This window comes from Acartia tonsa, chromosome 2, assembly GCF_053477335.1.
Source record: "Acartia tonsa isolate MP-2025a chromosome 2, ASM5347733v1, whole genome shotgun sequence".
Classification (NCBI taxonomy): domain Eukaryota; kingdom Metazoa; phylum Arthropoda; class Copepoda; order Calanoida; family Acartiidae; genus Acartia; species Acartia tonsa.
In genome coordinates, this window is record NC_137261.1 from 8,654,628 (window position 1) to 8,674,514 (window position 19,887).

Sequence of the window (19,887 nt, forward strand, 5' to 3'; positions counted from 1 at the left end):
GTAAAGTAATAAACAAACAAACGAAAGTAACTCCACCCCTTATTTTCTATTTATTTCAAAAGTAGTGAGGTGGGATTGTTTTCAATAAGGCACTTTGAGAAATAACAAATTGAAATAGAAAACTATTGTTTTGTACCTTATCATTATCGCAAATATATCCTCAATATTTTTTGTTTTGTTTAATTTTAATGAAATGGACAATTGTATGATAGTTTGAGCATGCCTACCTCGCAAGATCACTTTCAAGGCTGTTTGATCCTATTAATCTCATGTTCAGTGGAAGTAAGTATTTTATTTAGTTGTGTAGAATCTCCGCTGTCCACACTCCTGAGCTGGATCGTTAAATGTGTAGCCGTTGCCGTAGCCGTAGCAGTCGCCAATAAAACATGGATTTTTAAATGTTTGAAGTTTTTACGTATTATTATTATTTTTTTCTTCATATTTTTACTAAAAATTCAAAAAGTGGTTGTGATTTAAAGATTGCATATAGCCGTGGCCACGCGTAGCCAATTTGATTTAAAAATCACTATTATGTTTAGTGGCTGTACTCTGGCAGCGGCAACGGCAACGACTACACATTTAAAGATCCAGCTCTGTAATATTCCTGTATTTTAACGCTTATTATTTTGTTCATGAGGAACGTAAATCGTACATATTCCTTTAAAAGATGAAACTGATTTAACATTCCAAGCCCTACACGAACCTTACCTGAAATATCTAACCTAATTATATTTGCCAATTTTTGAGATATTTTGTATCAGGCTTTTTTTATGTTAAAGACTTGTAAAAACTGTTTATATGTACTGAAGTTCATAAATCAAACTAGGAATAATTTGTTTGTTTTTTTGTTTAAGTAAAAAAACAAGAAAAGGTATATATTTTAAATCATTAAGACTTAGTGCCCAGTCATGAGGAGGTGTCAGGTATCTTCACAACCATCAACAACGAGCTGAACGTGAGCTCTGTGGAGGACAGACTCTTCGTTGCCACTGTAAAGAACATCGGCAAGACTATCAAGCTTTTCTGTGTCAAATGTGAACAGGTTGGTTCCGGATAAAGGATACATTTACTACTTTGAGTTTGAGTAACTTAACATTCTTTTTACAATTTTTTTAGTATTATGGGTGGCAATTTGTAAAATTTTTGGGTCGGATTCGGATTCTTACAAAAATCCGCAAAAGCGGATTAATCTGCGGATTGCGGATTCATCTTTTTTTCAATAAAATACTCTTTGGGTTTTTGTCTTCTACATTTTATATATAAGTTTTGTCAAAACAGTTAGTTTTACAGAAAATGTATACGTTAAAGTGAAGTTCAATTCTCAAAATTTTTTATGTAGAAAAAAATTTAATTGTTACAAAAGTCATAAAAATTAACAATTTGAATGGAATTCTGGGTCCAAAAAATTGGGCGGATTGTGGATTTTCGGATTTGGTTTGACACGCCTCATTAGTAGAGAATTTGTCTATGGATTTGATTTAACCATATTTACCTGAAAGTTTCATAGTTAATTTTCATTTCAAGTTTATTGAACGTTTCTATTCAGAATACATTATGCCATGACCTTTATTTAGAAGTCATAGATTAAGACTCTGACTTTTTTTTTATTTGTTTCAAGCTTTACATTATTTTATTAGGATTTATCCCCCTATTAAAATAAGAGGATGGCATTCTGTCTGTGTGTTTGTAGCTTAAGATTTCCGTAACCACTGGACCGATATGGATCTTCTTTATAGTGATTCTTTGTTAGGACCAGGGAAGTTTAATAACTATTTTGTGGAAGGGTAGGTACCTCCTAAGATAAATCGCCCCTGGAAGAAAGTACCCCACCCAAAATTTGTGTTAGAGGCCTCTTGGGGCGTAGCCGCTAGTATATTGATATTTTATAGCTTAGTCTAATCATCGCAATTTAACTTGAATTTTTAGGCGGCCAAAGCAGATGCCGATGCTAGCCAGATTGTTGCATATCCAACGGAAGCTCAGAAACAAAATGTTCAGATTGTTAATATTTTGGCAGATTTTCAGGTGTTTTTATTTTATAATTTAGTAATTCTATGAGATTTTACCAAATCACTGCTAACTTCAACTATTTTACGGGTTTTTTTTTCAGTGAAGCTTTCCCTGTGCATCATTTGATCATAGCTACTCCAGATCGATAATTTATAGGCCTTTTTTGCCGCTTAACGGTGTGCTGGAATGACATGTACATTCAGCCGTTTGGCAGCTAGCAGTCTTTAAAGGTCACAGAGTTTTGGAGATTATCGTTACCAGAAACATTTTACCGTGAACTGCAATAGATCCAAATTCTTCCATTCGCTTTTATACATACATTATCATATTACATAATGTAATTTTCTGTTTTCACTTCTTCCAACAAATCAAAATTTCTAGGATGGTTTGAACAGGCTGGTAGGTGACACTAATAATAAGAAGGTTGATGTGCTGCTTGAGGAGGGGAAGGATATCAAGGGCCAGATGGTGGCTACTGTTGCACCCCTCTTGTCCTCTATTGAGGATGCCAGTGAAGCCATCTTCTTAACCGCTCATAAGGTGTGTTTTTTTATTTGACCGATTTTTTTTTGCTTTATGACATAGCTGCTTCGCCCCTATTGTGTAGAGGCTCTGTATTCGAAGGGTCTAAAAAATAGCTGGAAACCATTACAAGACTCAAATCTAGAAATAAAATAGTCTTTCTACTTTATATATTAGGATAAATGTATATTTCTTTGTCTCAGATTTTTTGCTTTGTAATTTTTAATATACGTAGTTGACCTTGATATTCATTTTACAAGTAAACATTTTATGAGGAAACATGGAGCGGAGCACAGTAAAATCATGGATGGACAAATGGACTAATAACAGATGTTCAGTGGTTATAAAAAATTAAAAGAATATGCAAGCAAGGAAATTACGAAGCTTTATGTTTTTGGAAGCATGAACGACAGACTGACGGAAAAGTAAATTATATACCTAATTCTTAATTGGAATCTTCACAAAAAATCTCTTTATCTTAAAGATAAGCCTATAAATTACTTTCCATATCGTTAGTAATAGATAGACATACCAAGTGAATTATGTTGCTTTGCTACTAAAAAGAATATTTGTTTTATTCAATAAAATGTGTATCAATAATAAGATGATGTAATATCAGGAGGACTTCGGTCAAGAGGGTGAAGTAAAACAGCCAACCACAAGCCTATACATTAAAGAACTACAATCATTCCTCGAAAGAATCTCCAAAGATTTTCTACAAAACTTCTCTTGTAAGGTAAAAATTCTTTTTAATACTCAAAGAAGAATATTTTTATCTTCAGATATCTAATAATACAAAGTAGCTTGATCCGTCTGTCTGTCCGTCCGTCACTTAAGATCTCGGTAACCACTGAACCGATCGGATTTTACTCTTCAGAGTAAATAATTACTGGTCCTGTGGTGGTTTTAAGCAATTTTCTTGGGGGGCGGGACACCCCCGACCCCCTCAAAAAAAACTTCTTTACATAAATTATGGTGGGCAGCACAACAAATTTTTTTATATTTTTTTTCAAAATTTCTCATGTGGCAAAAGAGGGCATAAATATAGCCTAAAACCGACAGTAAAACTAATTCAGAAATAAAATAGCCTAAAACCATTCTGGGAGCAAGTGGTTAGCGAGATCTTAAAGTAAAAACAAAAAACCTCTCATTTTATATATTGACAAATATAACATATTTAGAATTTTATCGAAGCAGAATTGCGGCCCTTGGCAGAAAAGATTATCCATCAGTTTATACTTCATGCTAGCCTTATCCGTCCTCTAGGTTCTGCAGGTAAAATATTACTTTGCAATTTGCATTTATTACCTAAACTCAGGTTTTTATAAAAATAAGACAAAATATGTCTGTAAATTAAAAAAGTACTCCCCCCTCCCCCCCCAAAAAAAGATAGGTATAAAAAATGAATAACTTTTAAAGCAAAAATAAATTATTTAGCTTAGTTATTCTAAAAGAACTTTAATTATCTGTAGATCTAAGATACATAACTCCTCTGATTTTTTGAAGTGCAATTATTCCACAACTTTCTTTGTACGTCAAATGCTAAGAATGGCAAATTTAATAGAAGAAATAGTTTTCTTGTTCTCGTATCTTTGACTGCTGGGTATAATAACTTATTATCCTAATATTCTTATTACTAGGAGCTCAGAAGCTGGGAAGTGATTGTGCCCAGATAGAGTTTTCTTTATCCTTGTTACTGGGTCCTACTGGGTATAGCAGCTCAGGTCCCACGGGTCTTAATACAATAGGTAACAAATTTTGGTGGTTTCCCTCAAAGTTACTAGTTGAGCTCTTCATTCCCTCTATTTTGAATTAAATAGAAAATAAGGGGTAGAGTAGTTTTTAGTTTGTTGGTCTATCAAAATAGGTTCAGTTAGGTTTTAATGGGTACTGGTTAGCCCTTCAGGGTTAGGGTATCGCAGGTAAGGGCTATGCTGCGTTAGGGCCCCCAGGAGGGATTTTTATAAGAAACAATGGGGGTGAGGGTTTCAATGCGTTGAGACACTTTGAGAAGAAGCAACTAAATATTCAATTACATGTTTTAATGCCCATTTCAATTAACACATTCACAAATATTATTTGTAAATTTTGTCCGACGTTAAAGAGGCTATGTAAGGATTTTTGTTTTGAATTTTTTGATATGTCTGTCTAGGTTCAACATATCAGCTGTTACGTGCCTTTAGATCCATGATATTTATGAAGTTGGAAGATTTTCAGGCTTATACAGGTGCGTTTTTTTTTATAGAAAAAAAGCTTAATTGTAGGGATCTTCTGGGAAAAGACAAAGGACTGTCCATTGAAGTACATCTCTAATGATGATTTAAAAATTTGGACACTAATAGACAATCAAGATTTTTATAAAATTACATCAAGTTTGCTAGCAAACGAATAAGAGAAAATCAAATGTTAGTAAAAACTTTTGGAAGCAATGTGTTTTACATGCCCTTGCCCATGTCCCATTCCTTTCTGCCTAAATGTATCTAAAGATTATCTTTAAAAAACGTAGATCATTTATGAGAAGATTAGGAAAATAGAATAAAGTGTTAAAAGTAGAGAGTAAGAGATATTATGAAACTATTTTTCCTGCTTTTAAACCTCCTAAACTAACATGATAATATTATAATTAAATGAGATTATATTATTCTATTTAGGATTGGGAAGCATAGTGCCGCACTCTGTATGCCTACACCTGATGATTTCCAGGTGTCCAGAAGTTATGCCATCCCCACAGGCCACTCTAGGCTGGGGTGTTGCCAGGTATCATTTACGCCACTTCGGAAGTATAAGAATGACGGTACGGATACAGTCAGGTTTCCTAGACATTTTTTTTCATATGGTATACTATATGCATTTTGGAAAAAGTACTGTAACTCTTTTTGTTCTTGAGTTCCTTTGTTGTTACAAAAAGTGTCTCATCCGCCTCCCCCCTTTAAATATATTAACCAAAGACATAAAGAATATTTTGAACAATAAGTCTATAACCAAAGTAAAAATATTAAAAATCTATCTCCTATAAATCTAATAAATGAAACTGAATAGAAATTGCCCTATTAAATAGCCGTTATATTGCTGTACAGTTTCTATAACCTCGATTCTTAATTTTCATCCTAAATCAAGAAAATTATTTGTTAAACAACGCTTCCTTAAGCAACATATTTTTATAGGAATATTGATGCTAAAAAAGAAAATCTATTAATTTTTCTATAAAAAAACATATAGGATTACAAAAATGTAAGTGGTCAATGTTATTGTATTAAGCTAAAGCTTCTACATGGATGCTACAAGAACGATATTAGCTTCCCATACCCTTTAAATACTTTTCTTAAATGTGATATTTTTTATAAAGGTATGCTAGATGGCTTCAAAAACATGATGAGAGAGAAAAACTGCTTTTAATACAGGTAAAAATACTAGCTGTAAATATTTTGGATGTAAAACAACTGGTGCAATGGAAAATAGCTTATTATTCTTTACACAACTTGATTTAAGTGAATAAAATTAAAAACTATTAATCTTTTTTTTCATTCTTCACTTTGAAACTTTGAGAGAAAGTAAAGAAATATAGTTTCAATAAAACATTAGTTCTAGGAAGTATATTTTAAAGTCAATTGACGATTTGTTTTTAATTTACACCTAACTATAAATTTGGGTATCTGTTTTCACAAGGTTATTTGTCAGCCAATTCCTAAAAAGCCTAAAAGCTGTTTTAGAACATTTTAACACTTCCCTGAAAGTCAAGGACCTATTTATCTCATTCATGGGTCACAAACACTAATTAAGGTAGGTCAGGAGTTAATAATGCTTATAGATTTATTATTACATGGATCTTTTACCAGATTAGGGTTGGGCCGGATACTTTTTTGTCCGGATACCGGATATCCGGCCGATTTCTAATGCCGGATATCCGTTATCCGGCCGGATATTAAAAATGGTCAGATATCTGGCAAATTACCGGATATTCGGCATTAGATATCAGTCGGATATCCGGTATCCGGATAGTTTCAATGTCCGGTATCCGGCTGGATATTAAAAATGGCCGGATATCCGGCCAAACCCTACACTAGATTATCATGTACTATAATAAAGTGAATCTTGTAGCTGGCTAAAAACTATCCCCCATGTTCCTACCTATAACCCACCTCCTCCTCTCCTACAGGATTAACGAACTGAGGAATAAATGATGTCCATGTTAGCAACCTAAATTGACGACAATTTTTCCCCTGTCACAATATCCACGTATATTCTACATTCATTATGATGCTTTTTTTTAGGGAAGCTTGGAGTCGTATGTGGCAGCTGCAAGAAATAAAAAAGAGAAGAACTATATCCCAGAATATCCAGTGCTATTGTCAATTTTACAACAGGGACTGGACGTCAACCAGCTAGAATAATCACAGAAGGTGTTGGGATTGTTATAGTGTAACTACGGTTACTGAAACTTATTTATTTAGCAACAAATTGGGAGATTTTTTAAAACGAAAATGTTTTTTTTTTTAGTAGCGAAGCTGTTCAATAAATGGGGTATATTAGACTTTAATAACCAGGGAGGAAGAGGACATTGAATTTTAAATTACACTGGTACCCAAAGCTTTTTAACAACCTTTCTTTTTACGTTGGCCTAAATTTTTTTGTTACAATTATTGAATTGTGGTTGGTTAGTTACAAACAAGTAGTGGCTAAACTTTTCAACTAACAATTTTAATCTACAGAAGTGGTAATTTTATCTTATCATCAATCGGGATATACATCAATTTCCAGTTAATTGTCTTATCCTTCAAGATCCCTGGTAACAACAAAGATAGCTAAAGAATAGTTATTTCTCGCATCGTATTATAAACGGCTTTCCAAGGATATAAAAATGTATAATTATAAGAATAAAACAAGTTTTTTTAGCCTTTAGATGCCAAAGGCACTGGCTAAAAAAACTGGTTTTAATCTTATGATCATACATTTTCATATTCGTAGAAAACTGGATATAATACGATGCTAGACATAGTTTTTTCGTATGGATGAGAACCGGTTCTAATCCACCGGATTAGAATCGGTTTCGAATGAATACGAGAAATTGTCTTATTGTATTGGACTTTGGTTATTTCCGCTAAGTTTGGACACAATGTCCATGTTTTCGTTTTGTATCATATTTGAAGCATTTATGGTTTCATATTTTAATATTTTACTTTTTTTGTGTTTTGTTTTCTATTTTTATTAAGTTTTCAGTATTATTTCTAGTTTGTGCAATTGTAGATTATACCAGTTTTAAGTTTGATGGATTTTTATATTTTTTATATGCGATGCGTAAATCGATGTGTTTGTAACCTATTATTACTTTTTTCCCTAAAAAAATAATTAAATCATCTTAATGAATAAGGTCTTTTTAAATTTTCTTATCATTCTCCTTTTTTATCCTATTTCCTTATTTATTGTAGCTACGCATCAAGGAGTGTTTTTATTCTTGTTTTTGTTTTAATGAAATTTGATATTTAATACTAAAAGTTTGTGATAAATTTATATATAAAGTGTGTGATTCTCTTATATTTTGAAGCCCTGTGATATTTATATTTAAGCATGTTATTTTCATATCATGATAATTTAAAATAAAATTGTTAAAATTTTACATTTATGTTTTATTTAATTTTAGAAATAAAATGTGCTGTTTGGTTTTGGATGAAATCTGCGGCACTTTTTAGATTAATTAAAGGTAATTAAAATTCTATCTGCGGCACTTTTTAGATTAATTAAAGGTAATTGAAATTCTTTTAGTGAAGTTACTTCTTACTAATGTCAAAACCCCTTAGGCAGCTAACATTTTTAGCATTTTTAAGGGGTTTCAAATGTTCAGTAGGATTTTTACCCCCCCAAACTTTTGGGCGGGGTGTGGGGGGCAACTTTTTTCGAGGAGTGGATAGAAAACAAATAATTTTTAAAAATTTTGAGGTTGTCCCCTTTGACGTTCTTGTTGGTAAGGTTGATTCAACAATTATTTTTAAAAATTTCTAGAAGTTTTAATGCTATACGTTTGCTGTGTCATAAAATTCGATGTTTTCCATGTTTTCTAAGAGACTAATGTTCGAACTCTTTGAACCTTAAAAGTAGATAAGTTATGAAATTTTCAGAGAATATTTAATAATAGAAAACACTTTTTTGGGGAAAATATGCTCATAATGTATATTTGCTTTTATTAAATTTTGTATTTATTTATAATTCTTTGTTGTTGTACAAACAGGTTACTTATCTAATAATGAAATCTTACTGGCAATCTATATTTTGCTACTAGTCTATGTTGTTCCCAGAGTGAGTCAGTTAGAACTGGGATAGCGGCATTCTTTATATGATGTTGCGCTCAGTTTTAACAGCCAAGCGCTGTTTTTCACAACTCCCCGTCAATGCCAGCCTATTTAAAGGTCTTTATCGTGTTTTGTGTTACATTTTTTAGTGCTTTTTATAAACATAATATTAGTTGATATAGAATAATGCATATTTATATAAATAAAATGATTTGAAATACCTAACCTTTTAAAATTTGTGAGTTTAACCGGTTTATTTTATGCTGAGCCTTGTGATGATTTTCATGTTTGGTTGTACTTTTAATGTCCTTTTAAGCATAGAATACTTTAATAGAAATGACATTGCCTAATTTATTTTGTCTAATTAGAATATTTATTTATTGCATTGTAATATTATAGATCGAACGCTTTCCGTGAATAGTAAAATGAATAAAATATTGTATTGTTCTTATGATTTTAATTTGGAATATTTTTTATGATACGATGCAATACATGAGTTTTCAGTATGGCTGTAAATCGGTGATATTACAGCGGATATTTATCGGTTTCGAGGCTATACTGTAAATATTTATCTCTGTAATTTCAAGCATTAGCCACATGTTTAGACCCTTAATTTTTTTTTTGACCCACTACATTTTTCTAAAATTGTTTACTTCAATGCTTCTTTTACTAGTATACTCTTTTTTTAACCTTACGTAGCGTTATAAATTGCTTCATTTCATGAGCTCGCTATATTAATTTATATTGAAAAGAAATTTTCATGCTAGGCTGTTGCTTCCTAGGAAGTTTCTTGAATTATTTTACGTTTTCCTCATTAACTGCGTCTCGTCTTCCTTATTGAGATCATCTATATATTAGTCATATTCATATTAGCTTTAATTATATTTTATATTACACTAACTAATAGTTAATTGATTTAGGATTAATTTCTAAAATGTGTTTTGATCATTTATATACTTCGACCAAAATTAAAAGAAGTCTTGCTTAAATGTGTTAGTTTCCCCCCTTTCTTTTATCAATACCCTTATCTTTTTACTCATTACCCTTTCTTATCAAATTAAATTAATTAAATTATCTAATTAAAATTTTTATGTTTTAGGCAACCAGCCTTTTATAAGTGCAACCTACACAGTAGTTAGAAATCTACGATTGTGTTCTGTTGTCAATTCAGGATCCAAGTTTAACAGGAGTATTGGTAATTCTGTTTGTAGTCAGGCAAGTAAAGTGATATCGAAAATAAATCTGTTTTAAGTTAATGCTCATTTTCCGTAGAGTGACAAATATAAATGCAAAACTAAAGTTGATTGATTAGCCAGAATTCCTTAGTTTTTTGACATATAAGTTCAGTTGTTAGCGACATTCTAAGGTTCAGATAAAAAACCTAATCACTTTATTTTATTGGCATTAAGATATTTTTATTTCTATTTGATTATAGGTTGAGCTATTGACTGGCCAACCTGTGAGATCTGCTGGCACAATGGCGCCTGTTACGGGTAAGTCTTGATTCTGCAATTTTCTGCTACCTGTTATGTTGATAACGCTAATTTAAAAATTCATTAATTTTGTTATTGATAAAAACTTTAATTATCATCTTTCAGAATTAGAAATTGAAAAATTCTTGGTGAATTGTTATACCTACATATAATTTTATTTGTCATTTTATACAAAAAGTTAGTTAAATAAAGTTATTTCTGCGATTGTAATCGATTTGTATTGAGATAATTTTTTATTTTATTATTCTTGTACATTTCCAAGTTTAATCTTAAACCTAATGTGGCCATTAATATCTTACTAGTAAATTACTCATTGTTATTATTTAATTATAGTAAATTGCTACAATTTTGTAATTTAATCTATTTTCTAGATTAAGAAAATTATTTAATTGGTATAATTCCTCTAATAGCAAAAAGAACTAAACAAACAAAAGAAGGGGGTTCTACTGACAGTTTTGCTTCTGCGGAGCCTTTAACTTTATGGGACTTTCAAAACTATTAATCGTTTTAACCTTTCCATGAACAATGCCAAAGGATATTATTTTTCAAAATTAATGGGGGGGGGGGGGTGCAGTGGTAATGGTGTCATTCCACTTACATTTTGTGGGATATTACTTTTTGTTTGTTGTTATAGGTAGTTTTTTTCTTCAAATTATTAATTTATTATTGTTTTCAGGAGGATTAACAGAGAGAATTGATGACTACATCAACAAAAATACAGTTTTCATATTTTCTAAAACAACCTGCCCCTTCTGTACGGAGGTGAAGGCCCTCTTTAGCTCTCTGGGTGTCGAGGTACAAGTTCTGGAACTTGATCAGGACGAACAGGGTGCTGACATTCAGAATGCTTTAGAACAAAAGTAAGTAAAAAAGAGTTTTAGTATTATTAATTGTAATAAAGGAATTTTAGTTAACTAGTACCTGCCTAGTTTTGATATGTAATTCAAAATGCAATTTTTAACTATAATGCTTTCCTAGCTAATAAACTGAAAAAATATTAGGTTTTTGAAAATAATCTTTAAATTCATGTTTGTTGTAAACGTTTGAAAATAGTATTTTATGAACTTCTCATTTATTGGAAAACTATGTTATTATGAATAATTGATAATATGCATTGATATGATTGTAAATTTATTTAGGACCGGACAACGTACTGTTCCAAATATATTTATTAACGGCGAGCATATTGGCGGAGCCAGTGACACCAAAAAACTTCATGCCGAGGTAATAAAATTATATTTCTTTGTTGAAATATTTAAGTTCATTTTAAGTACAGTGATACACTAATGTTCATTAAGTCTAAAATTACTTATCTAATACTTTGATTTAGTTAGACATTCATGCAAGGTTGATATAAATAGTTAAATTTTAGGATCAGCTATTGGCAAAAATCCGAGCAAAGAAGGGTCACAATTACGATTATGACATCATCGTAATTGGTGGCGGTTCCGGCGGCTTATCCGCTAGCAAAGAAGCCGCCAAGTTGGGCCTTAAAGTAGCTGTCTGTGACTTTGTTAAACCTACACCTAAGGTAACTGGAGTAGCAAAGATACTCTTTCATTTATACTACGTCAACATTCAATGACAAGTCCGCATCAGTTTCTGTATTGTACACAAATTTTTAATTAGTTTCTAAATTGTATCATTCCTAAATCATTTATTATTATTGAAAGATAAGGTGCAGTGTAAATAAACAAAATTTAAAAAATCACGAAGAACGGGAATTGTAAACGAATAAGAAACCAAGAATTAGAATTTCATATCGAGTTTACTTTAAGACTAGGGAGGGAGGGTGCAATAGACGAGAAATGATAATTATGAAAGAACAACATATTCCTTAATTTTTCTCATTAGTTCCAGTTTATCAGACAGTTTTTTTTTCATCCTGATAAAGAATTATTTTCCATAATTCTTTCCCTTAACAGAAGTTATTATAGAAATATTTATAAGAAACAGACTAAAGGACATTTCTTGAATTAACTTTCATTTGTTGCTCGTTTTAGGGAACCTCATGGGGCCTCGGTGGAACCTGCGTTAATGTTGGATGTATCCCCAAGAAGTTGATGCATCAAGCTGCTCTTTTAGGTCTGTATCCTTAGAAATAAGAAGCAGTGTGTCTGTCTTATCTGTAGTCTGTACCTTTAGATCTCACTAACCGCTGGAATGATATGGTTCTCCTTTACAGCGAAGTTTCTTATAGGTCAATGGAAGGTTTATTACAGATAGATTTTTAGCAAGCTCTGCAAAAATCCTTTTCAATAACGTATGCTTTTTTTTCCCCGCATAAAAATAAAATAAATGAATTATTAGATAATAATTTAAATGTTAAATAAAACAGAAGTTGGCTTATCTTTATTATTTGAGGTTTATATTACAATATTTAATTGTCCATAAAAATATTATTGCAAGACAAGTTTCTTCAATTACATAACAAACTATTGTATAAAAAAGGATGACAAAATCCATATGTAGCGAAGCACAATAACATCGTGGTAGGGGAATACGTACATTACAAGTAGATTTTAAGAGTTTTGGTTAAAATCAAGAAAAGACTTATTGAAAAAATAAAAACAAAACTTTATTTTATTTTTTATGATGACCGGTCCAAGTAAATTACATACGGAATGCTCAGAACAATATGAAATTTGTCTTGACACTTGTCATCTAAAAAAGTTGAAAATCGGACCAAAAACACTAAAGAAATGGGGAAATATATATAAAAAATATATAAATAGCCAAAAATCTACTAAAAGCTAGTCAGATCTCCATGTTTTTTATATGACTGGAAATAAAATTTTGTTTCCTATCCTTAACTAATTTTTTTTTTGAAAATCGGACCTTATATAAAAATATAAAATAGCCAAAACCCTGCTAAGAAGCATTCCGACCGCCATGGATGTTTTATAGTTGATTATTCTCCCTAATGATGTGAATCCCGACAAAAAGTTTTAGTATTCTATCTTTCAAAGGATTCGAGAAAATCACGGTTCCCCCGATCGTGTCTAACGGACGGACATTTTGAATTATAGAGTATCTTCGCTTCTAAAAACAGAGCAAGAATTCTGAAGTATAGAGGTTTCTTAGAAGTTTTCTGTAAATTCCCTGTAAAATTAGCATCCAGTGTATAATTTACTTGGTCTGTCGGTCTGACGGTCATGCCGTAAACTTGTAAAGACATATAAACTCACTTCCTTTTAATCCCTTTCTCAATATGATTACTAAAAGTCTCAGTTTGTCAAACATCATATTTTTATTTAGCAACTTAATGGATGTTGTATATAGATTTACTACCAATTAAGGTGAGGGGATCAAGGATGCCTCCGAGTATGGATGGGGAACAGATCCTGCAACTAAGCATGACTGGGCCAAGATGGTTACTGGCATCCAGGATCATATTGGCAGCCTTAACTGGGGCTACAGGGTATCTTTGAGGTAAAGTTAAGCATTTGTAGAGATATGATTGTAGGTTAACTTGGAAAGCTAATACCTATTATTTGTACTTAAAGAATGTTTATGCAATGAAGTACAAGTATAAAGGCATCAAAAATTGAGCTTAACGAAAGGCCTAAAATGGTTCGGTACCATATATCTCAACGAGTAATTGGTTAAATATTCTAGATTAGCAATCACTTAATAGTTTTTTCCTTTAAATCTAATAGAAATTAAGATCAACTACAATTGATGTCAAGAAAATAATAAATCCGCGTTAAAAGATATTAATTTTCAGTTTTATTGGGTTGGAATATTACATTTATAAATAGTGTTGTGGGCAAAAATAGTATTTTTATAGTACAAAAAAATACTATTATTCCTTTTTTTTTATAGAGAAAAGGCTGTCACCTACCTGAACGAATATGCAGAATTTGTTGACCCCCACACACTGAAGACAGTGAACAAGAAGGGAAAGGAGAAGACAGTGACTTCTGATAAGTTTATTCTGGCCATGGGAGGCAGACCTAAGTACCCAGGCATCCCTGGCGACAAGGTTAGTAGCGCACCTTTTCTTAAGTCCAGTTATGGTAATCCATCGCGAGAAATTTATTTTTTTGTTTGATTTTGTTTTGTTTCTAAAAAAACAATAACCCCCCCCCCAAAAAAAAAAAAAAACATAAAACCCTTTGGCATTACATTATGAAGTTTTTCTGAAAAGAACTAAAACTTCACTATATTATACCTATTACAGGATGTACATTTATATTTTAAGTTTTCTTGTTTTTTAGAATTATTATATGTTTTACTTTTTTTTAATTTAGGAGTTTGGAATAACATCTGATGACATCTTCAGTCTGCCCCATGCTCCTGGTAAAACTCTGCTTGTTGGAGCTTCCTATATTGCTCTAGAATGCGCAGGATTTTTGAAGGTATTCAATTTATTTTTACAACTTTGACTAAAAGAATATTTAGGCTTTTAAACCCCTAAATTACTCAGAACTACCAGCGAAAAAGAAACATTAAATGCTAATTTAATGTTTTGAATAGACTGAAATTCAGTGCTCGGCAGCTGTGTCTAACCCGTCTATAATATCCCTAAAAATTTCTAAAAGTGAGATTGCCATATTTGGGTCAGGTTAATAATTCCCTATTTTTCCCTGAGACTTATAGGCTGCTTATTACGGGTGTAGAAGGTTTAATAATTCTTATCATGGAAAATAAGTTGAGCATACTTAGGCAAAGGGGTAGTTTCACGAAATGCATTTAATAAACTTAATTTAGTGAACCGCATATTTTTTGCTAGTTAATGGGTTAAACTATATTTAAAAGATATTTATTTGAAAGAATTTAAACTTTCTACCACGTACTTTTGAAAATATCAAGACTTAACAATTGTCTTTTTGTGATAAATGCAATTGAAAAAGACGATTTTCAATTCTTGATATTTTTAAAACTACGTGGTAGAAAATTAAAATTCTTTCAATTATATGCCATGATATAAATGTAGTTTAACCAATCAACCAGGAAAAAATATGCGGTTCACTAAATCAAGTTCAAATGCCTTTCGTGAAACTATCCCTTTAAGCTTATGGTGATTTGGGTTAGTTATTTATTATGTTTTTCAGATCTTTGTGCACAAAAACAAAGATACGTATAACTAATTTGAATATGTGTTAAGAATATATTTTGATGTGTTTTTAGGGTCTTGGTTATGATGTAACTGTAATGGTGCGTTCAATCCTACTCCGTGGATTTGACCGTCAATGCGCTGATGCCATTGGTTAGTATTCTTTCTTTTATAAATTGAGAATAATAATAGACATAATATAAGTAGCGTATCAAAATCTTTATCAATAAACAATTTAGGTAAATTAAAAATATATTCATTATGATTAATGTTTATCAAAGCAATATCAGTGCAGTATATGAACAAATAGCTTCTGTTGTGATAAATATACCTACAGTCGTTTAGGTGCACGGAGACATACTAATTAAAGTTTTGCTGCGCCACTAAAATAATTTCCAATGACTTGAATATTTGATCTTTGTAGGAAACTACATGGAAGCCCATGGCATAAACTTTATCCGTGAATGTGTCCCCACTGCCATCGAGGAACTCGAACCTGGTACCCCTGGTAAACTGAAGGTGAGTGATAACAATGGATAAAGGATATACGTAGATATTATGACAGATGAAAAATATCATCAATTAAGTTTGCCAACATGAAACTCATTCAGTTCGTCCATTCAGAAAAAGGGGGAGGGGATTTGGTAAAGGGGTGGATCCCCCATCCATTTAAGCTAGTTTCACTTTGTAAAAAGAACATGAAAATCTTGTGCAACATTCAAGTAATAATATATCCATTGTGACAGCATTTCTTAATCTTGTGATGCTCTGCTTTGCTATTTGTTTCTGTAAAGACGAAAAGTCTTTGTTTTGTCATTGAAAGTGAATAAGGGATAAGACAATGTCCGATTAATTGATTAACATCCCCAATGATGATACACATATTAACCCCTTCTGTACATTACAATAAGTGGTTGAAGCGTTTGGACACTCACCTTAATGAACCAACCAGTCAAAATTCAATGAAAGTCCTTAAAGTTTTTAAGCCACGAATAAGAAAATGTTATTTTTTAATTTTGGGGACTAGTGTAATAAACAGACTAATGTCTTCTCCCTCCCTGGTATATTAGCAGTATCACAATTTTTGTACCAACAATTCTTTTTGAAGGTTTCAGCCAAGTACACTGACGGAACTGATTACTCAGACGAGTTCAACACAGTTGTATTTGCTATTGGCAGAGATGCCTGCACTAACAACATTGGTCTGGACAAGATTGGTGTTCAACTTAATCCTAAGAACGGAAAGGTAAGGGCACTTATTTTTGTATAAAAGTTTTTCAGTTTTACATCTAACTTTTAAATTTAAGTTTTTAATCTTTTTAAAGAATGAATTGGTCATTAATAACACTTATCAAAATCTCCCTATTTCATGATACATAAATTTCAATCACGGCTCTGAACCTTGAAAAAGTTATTTTTTAAATAAGTGAATAAAGATTAAATGATTTATTCCTTTTGGCCCTTTGTTCGTTTACCCATAATGCAGACCGTAAACCAAATATGCTTACATCCTATTACATACATAATCCCCGCCCATTAATGATGACCGGGATGAAACAGAATATATCGGTCAAGCGAGTTTACACTCCTACCCATTTTATATGTTTGTAAATTTGGCTTTGATCTTAACCATGCTTGTCCAACAGACAATAAGCTTAGCGATTCGCGACAAAGTTAATATTGATCTAAAAGATCATAGGAAAAGAGACAGTCTTAAAGATGTTAAGAAGAATGAATTAAACACTGAAATGTTTTCTGACGACGAGGAAATCAAAGTCCTTGAAAATCTCCTAACTGAATAAGAACAAGATCTCTATGCTGGCGACACATCAGTTGAGGGTGTAACAAATCCGCCAAAAGTTGAAGAAAATTCGGAAGAAATCCGCGAGAATGAGAATGAATTTGGCGAGAGTACTGAAGAAATTCCTACTGCTACTGAATACTTTGAGAAGTTTCTTGCTTATGATATTTTTGATATCATTGAAGAGGATTTAGTTGAAATTGTCAAAGAAGATGCAATTAACAACTCTCCAATTGTAATTGCAGTTGTTATTGGTTGCACTGTTTCTATATCTTGAGGCATTTTCATGCTCATATTGTATATATTTTTTTTTAAAGTTAGATCTCAAAATTTGCAAAAAATTGGACAGGGCAATTATTGATTTATCACGCTGAATTTAAACTGTGATAATTTTTATTTCAATAAATGTTAAACATTAAAAGAATTATTTTGATATTGATAAATAATACAGATTAGACTAAAAATAAGAATTTGGCAAATAAAGTAGAACTAGATAATCTAAAAGCAAAATCAATTATTTTTTTTTAGGTTATCCATGACACTGCCGAGAAGACCAGTGTTGATCATGTCTTTGCTATTGGAGATGTTCTTGACGAGAAGCCTGAGCTGACACCTGTTGCCATCCAGGCTGGCAAGCTCCTGGCAAGAAGGTTGGCTGGCACTTCCAGGTACAAATACGAGAATATGGGAAAGTGCTTTTTTCAGTATGGCTTCAAAACCGATTTATATCCGCTATAATTGAACCTGTTCTGATCCCTATTAAAAAATCGTGTATTATAAAAAAATCCACGATGATAATTACAAGATTATTTCCAGTTTAGTTGCAATAAATACCTAACTATTAAAGTATTTACTTCCCTATAACGTGAACGTGTGTTCAGCAGTATATAACTCCTTATTATTAGTGCACTCACTGATTACGTGAAGGTGTGTACAACAGTATTTACCTCCATGTTATTTCAGTGCACTCACTGATAACGTACAATAGTATTTACCTCCTTATTATTTCAGTGCACTCACTGATTACGTGAACGTGTGTACAACAGTATTTACCCTCCTTATTATTTCAGTGCACTAACTGATTACGTGAACGTGTGTACAACAGTATTTACCCCCCTGGAATATGGAACCTGTGGCCTTTCTGAGGACGATGCAATTAAGCAATTTGGAGAGCAAGATATTGAGGTACAAAGCAAGCAACTGCGTTAAGTCAATCTTTAATATTTAGTACAGTGTGATTTTTTGTTTGTCCATTAAGATCTCGCTTACCACTCTATTATAGGAAAGCTTTTCACATAGGTCTTGGGATAGTTTTAGGCTTCTGGTCCTTCCTATATTATTTTAAATTTAGGCCTTTCCTTTTTTTATAAGGTTCTTCTTCTCCACCCCAAACCCCCATTTACTCTAGATTCTTCTAGTAATTTTCTCGAAACAGTATGCATACTATTATATAGAGATTAATGAAGAAAAATATTTTCTGGGTGATTTGAGAAGAATTAACCATCTTCTATGTATTTATTAGATAGATAATAACTGTTAACAAAATATTACCTTATAGGAAAAGTGTCATACAACTTTTAAAGTGATATGTCATTTCAATATTAATTCCGTTTATTTAGGTGTATCATGCAAATTTCCAGCCCCTAGAGTGGACAGTTTCCCACAGAGAAAATAATGCTTGCTATTGCAAACTTATCTGCGTCAAGTCACAAAATGAGAAGGTATACTTTTTTAGAATTGTTTTCTTTGTAGATGATGATTTAAAAACTTATTTTTTGCAACAGTCTATTCAGTAACAGTCTAACACTCAGTCCATGTATGTTTTAGTTATGTTGACAAGAAGTTTTAGCTGTTTATATTTTATTGATGCCAAGAAAATCACGTTTCCGCCAAACGTTTTAGACAGATACACAGACGGACATATGCAACTATAGAGTAGCTTCGCTACTAAAATGAGTATAAAAATTAGACGTTTTTTCCAATATACTATATTTTATCAAAATCTAGCCATTACGCTTTTAATTGTAACTAAGTTTTGGTACATTGTTTAGGTCGTTGGATTCCACTATCTGGGTCCTAACGCCGGCGAGGTGACCCAGGGCTTCGGTATCGCCCTCAAGATGGGCGCAACCAAGGCGCACTTTGATGATCTGATCGGCATCCACCCGACCACCGCCGAGAACTTCACGACCATGGATATCACCAAGTCCAGCGGCAATGACCCCACCCTGACCGGCTGCTGAGGTTAAGCTGTGCCGTTAATTGTGTGATAAGCCGCGTGCACGATTTTTCGTGTGCGCGGTACACTGACGGCAATTTTTGTTCAGAGTAGATGGATTTTTACTGGTGGTATTTTCTACATCACAATTTGTATCGAACCATTTCTTTCATGGATTTTTTAACAATTTAAATGATTCTACTATCATTATTAAGCTGCCATACAAATTCCTGAACTCTGAACCCTTTAGAGAACTGTTTGTATTTGTAATTTGTTTACAATACTTGCCAATGACGCTCTCTCCTTTAATCCTACGATTGGACGGGGGATGGCTGATGTTTTGTTCTCACTAACTATTTAGTCATTTTTAAACTCGGTGATTTATTTCATTATTTTAACCTTAAGTATATTTAGAAAAATATTATCCGTCCTTATATTTTATGTAATGATTTTATTTATATAAAAAAAATAAAAAAAATGTATTACTAAACATTGATACT

General features: G+C 32.2%; 2 protein-coding genes across 6 annotated transcripts; both read left to right on the forward strand.

The window, feature by feature from the left end:
- Positions 1-152: 152 nt before the first annotated feature.
- Positions 153-8,178, forward strand: fws (Conserved oligomeric Golgi complex subunit 5 four way stop). Of its 2 annotated transcripts, XR_013873882.1 has the most exons (12): positions 153-282; positions 894-1,042; positions 1,927-2,025; positions 2,392-2,550; positions 3,152-3,268; positions 3,714-3,807; positions 4,173-4,280; positions 4,685-4,759; positions 5,184-5,289; positions 5,879-5,933; positions 6,804-7,053; positions 7,959-8,178. XR_013873882.1 is itself a non-coding variant. In XM_080145629.1 (11 exons), the coding sequence occupies exons 1-11, from the start codon at positions 270-272 to the stop codon at positions 6,921-6,923; spliced, it is 1,095 nt and encodes a 364-aa protein (XP_080001755.1). In that variant the 5' UTR covers positions 153-269; the 3' UTR covers positions 6,924-8,178. The 2 variants fall into 2 exon arrangements, 1 of the variants encoding a protein (XP_080001755.1); XM_080145629.1 differs by having other exon boundaries at positions 6,804-8,178.
- On the forward strand, positions 8,152-19,877 carry LOC145303912 (thioredoxin reductase 1, cytoplasmic-like). 4 transcript variants are annotated; one of them, XM_080145587.1, is made up of 18 exons: positions 8,169-8,230; positions 8,807-8,933; positions 9,916-10,031; positions 10,252-10,309; positions 10,986-11,169; positions 11,449-11,533; positions 11,682-11,840; positions 12,313-12,394; positions 13,609-13,741; positions 14,135-14,294; positions 14,563-14,670; positions 15,443-15,521; positions 15,793-15,887; positions 16,477-16,614; positions 17,698-17,837; positions 18,240-18,354; positions 18,789-18,890; positions 19,221-19,877. In XM_080145587.1, exons 2-18 carry the CDS (start codon positions 8,861-8,863, stop codon positions 19,410-19,412), a joined length of 2,019 nt encoding a protein of 672 aa, XP_080001713.1. In that variant the 5' UTR covers positions 8,169-8,230; positions 8,807-8,860; the 3' UTR covers positions 19,413-19,877. The 4 variants fall into 4 exon arrangements, 3 of the variants coding, with proteins under 3 accessions (XP_080001704.1, XP_080001713.1, XP_080001720.1); XR_013873872.1 differs by lacking the exon at positions 8,807-8,933 and having other exon boundaries at positions 8,152-8,230; positions 18,075-18,354; XM_080145578.1 differs by lacking the exon at positions 8,807-8,933 and having other exon boundaries at positions 8,152-8,230.
- Positions 19,878-19,887: the final 10 nt, after the last annotated feature.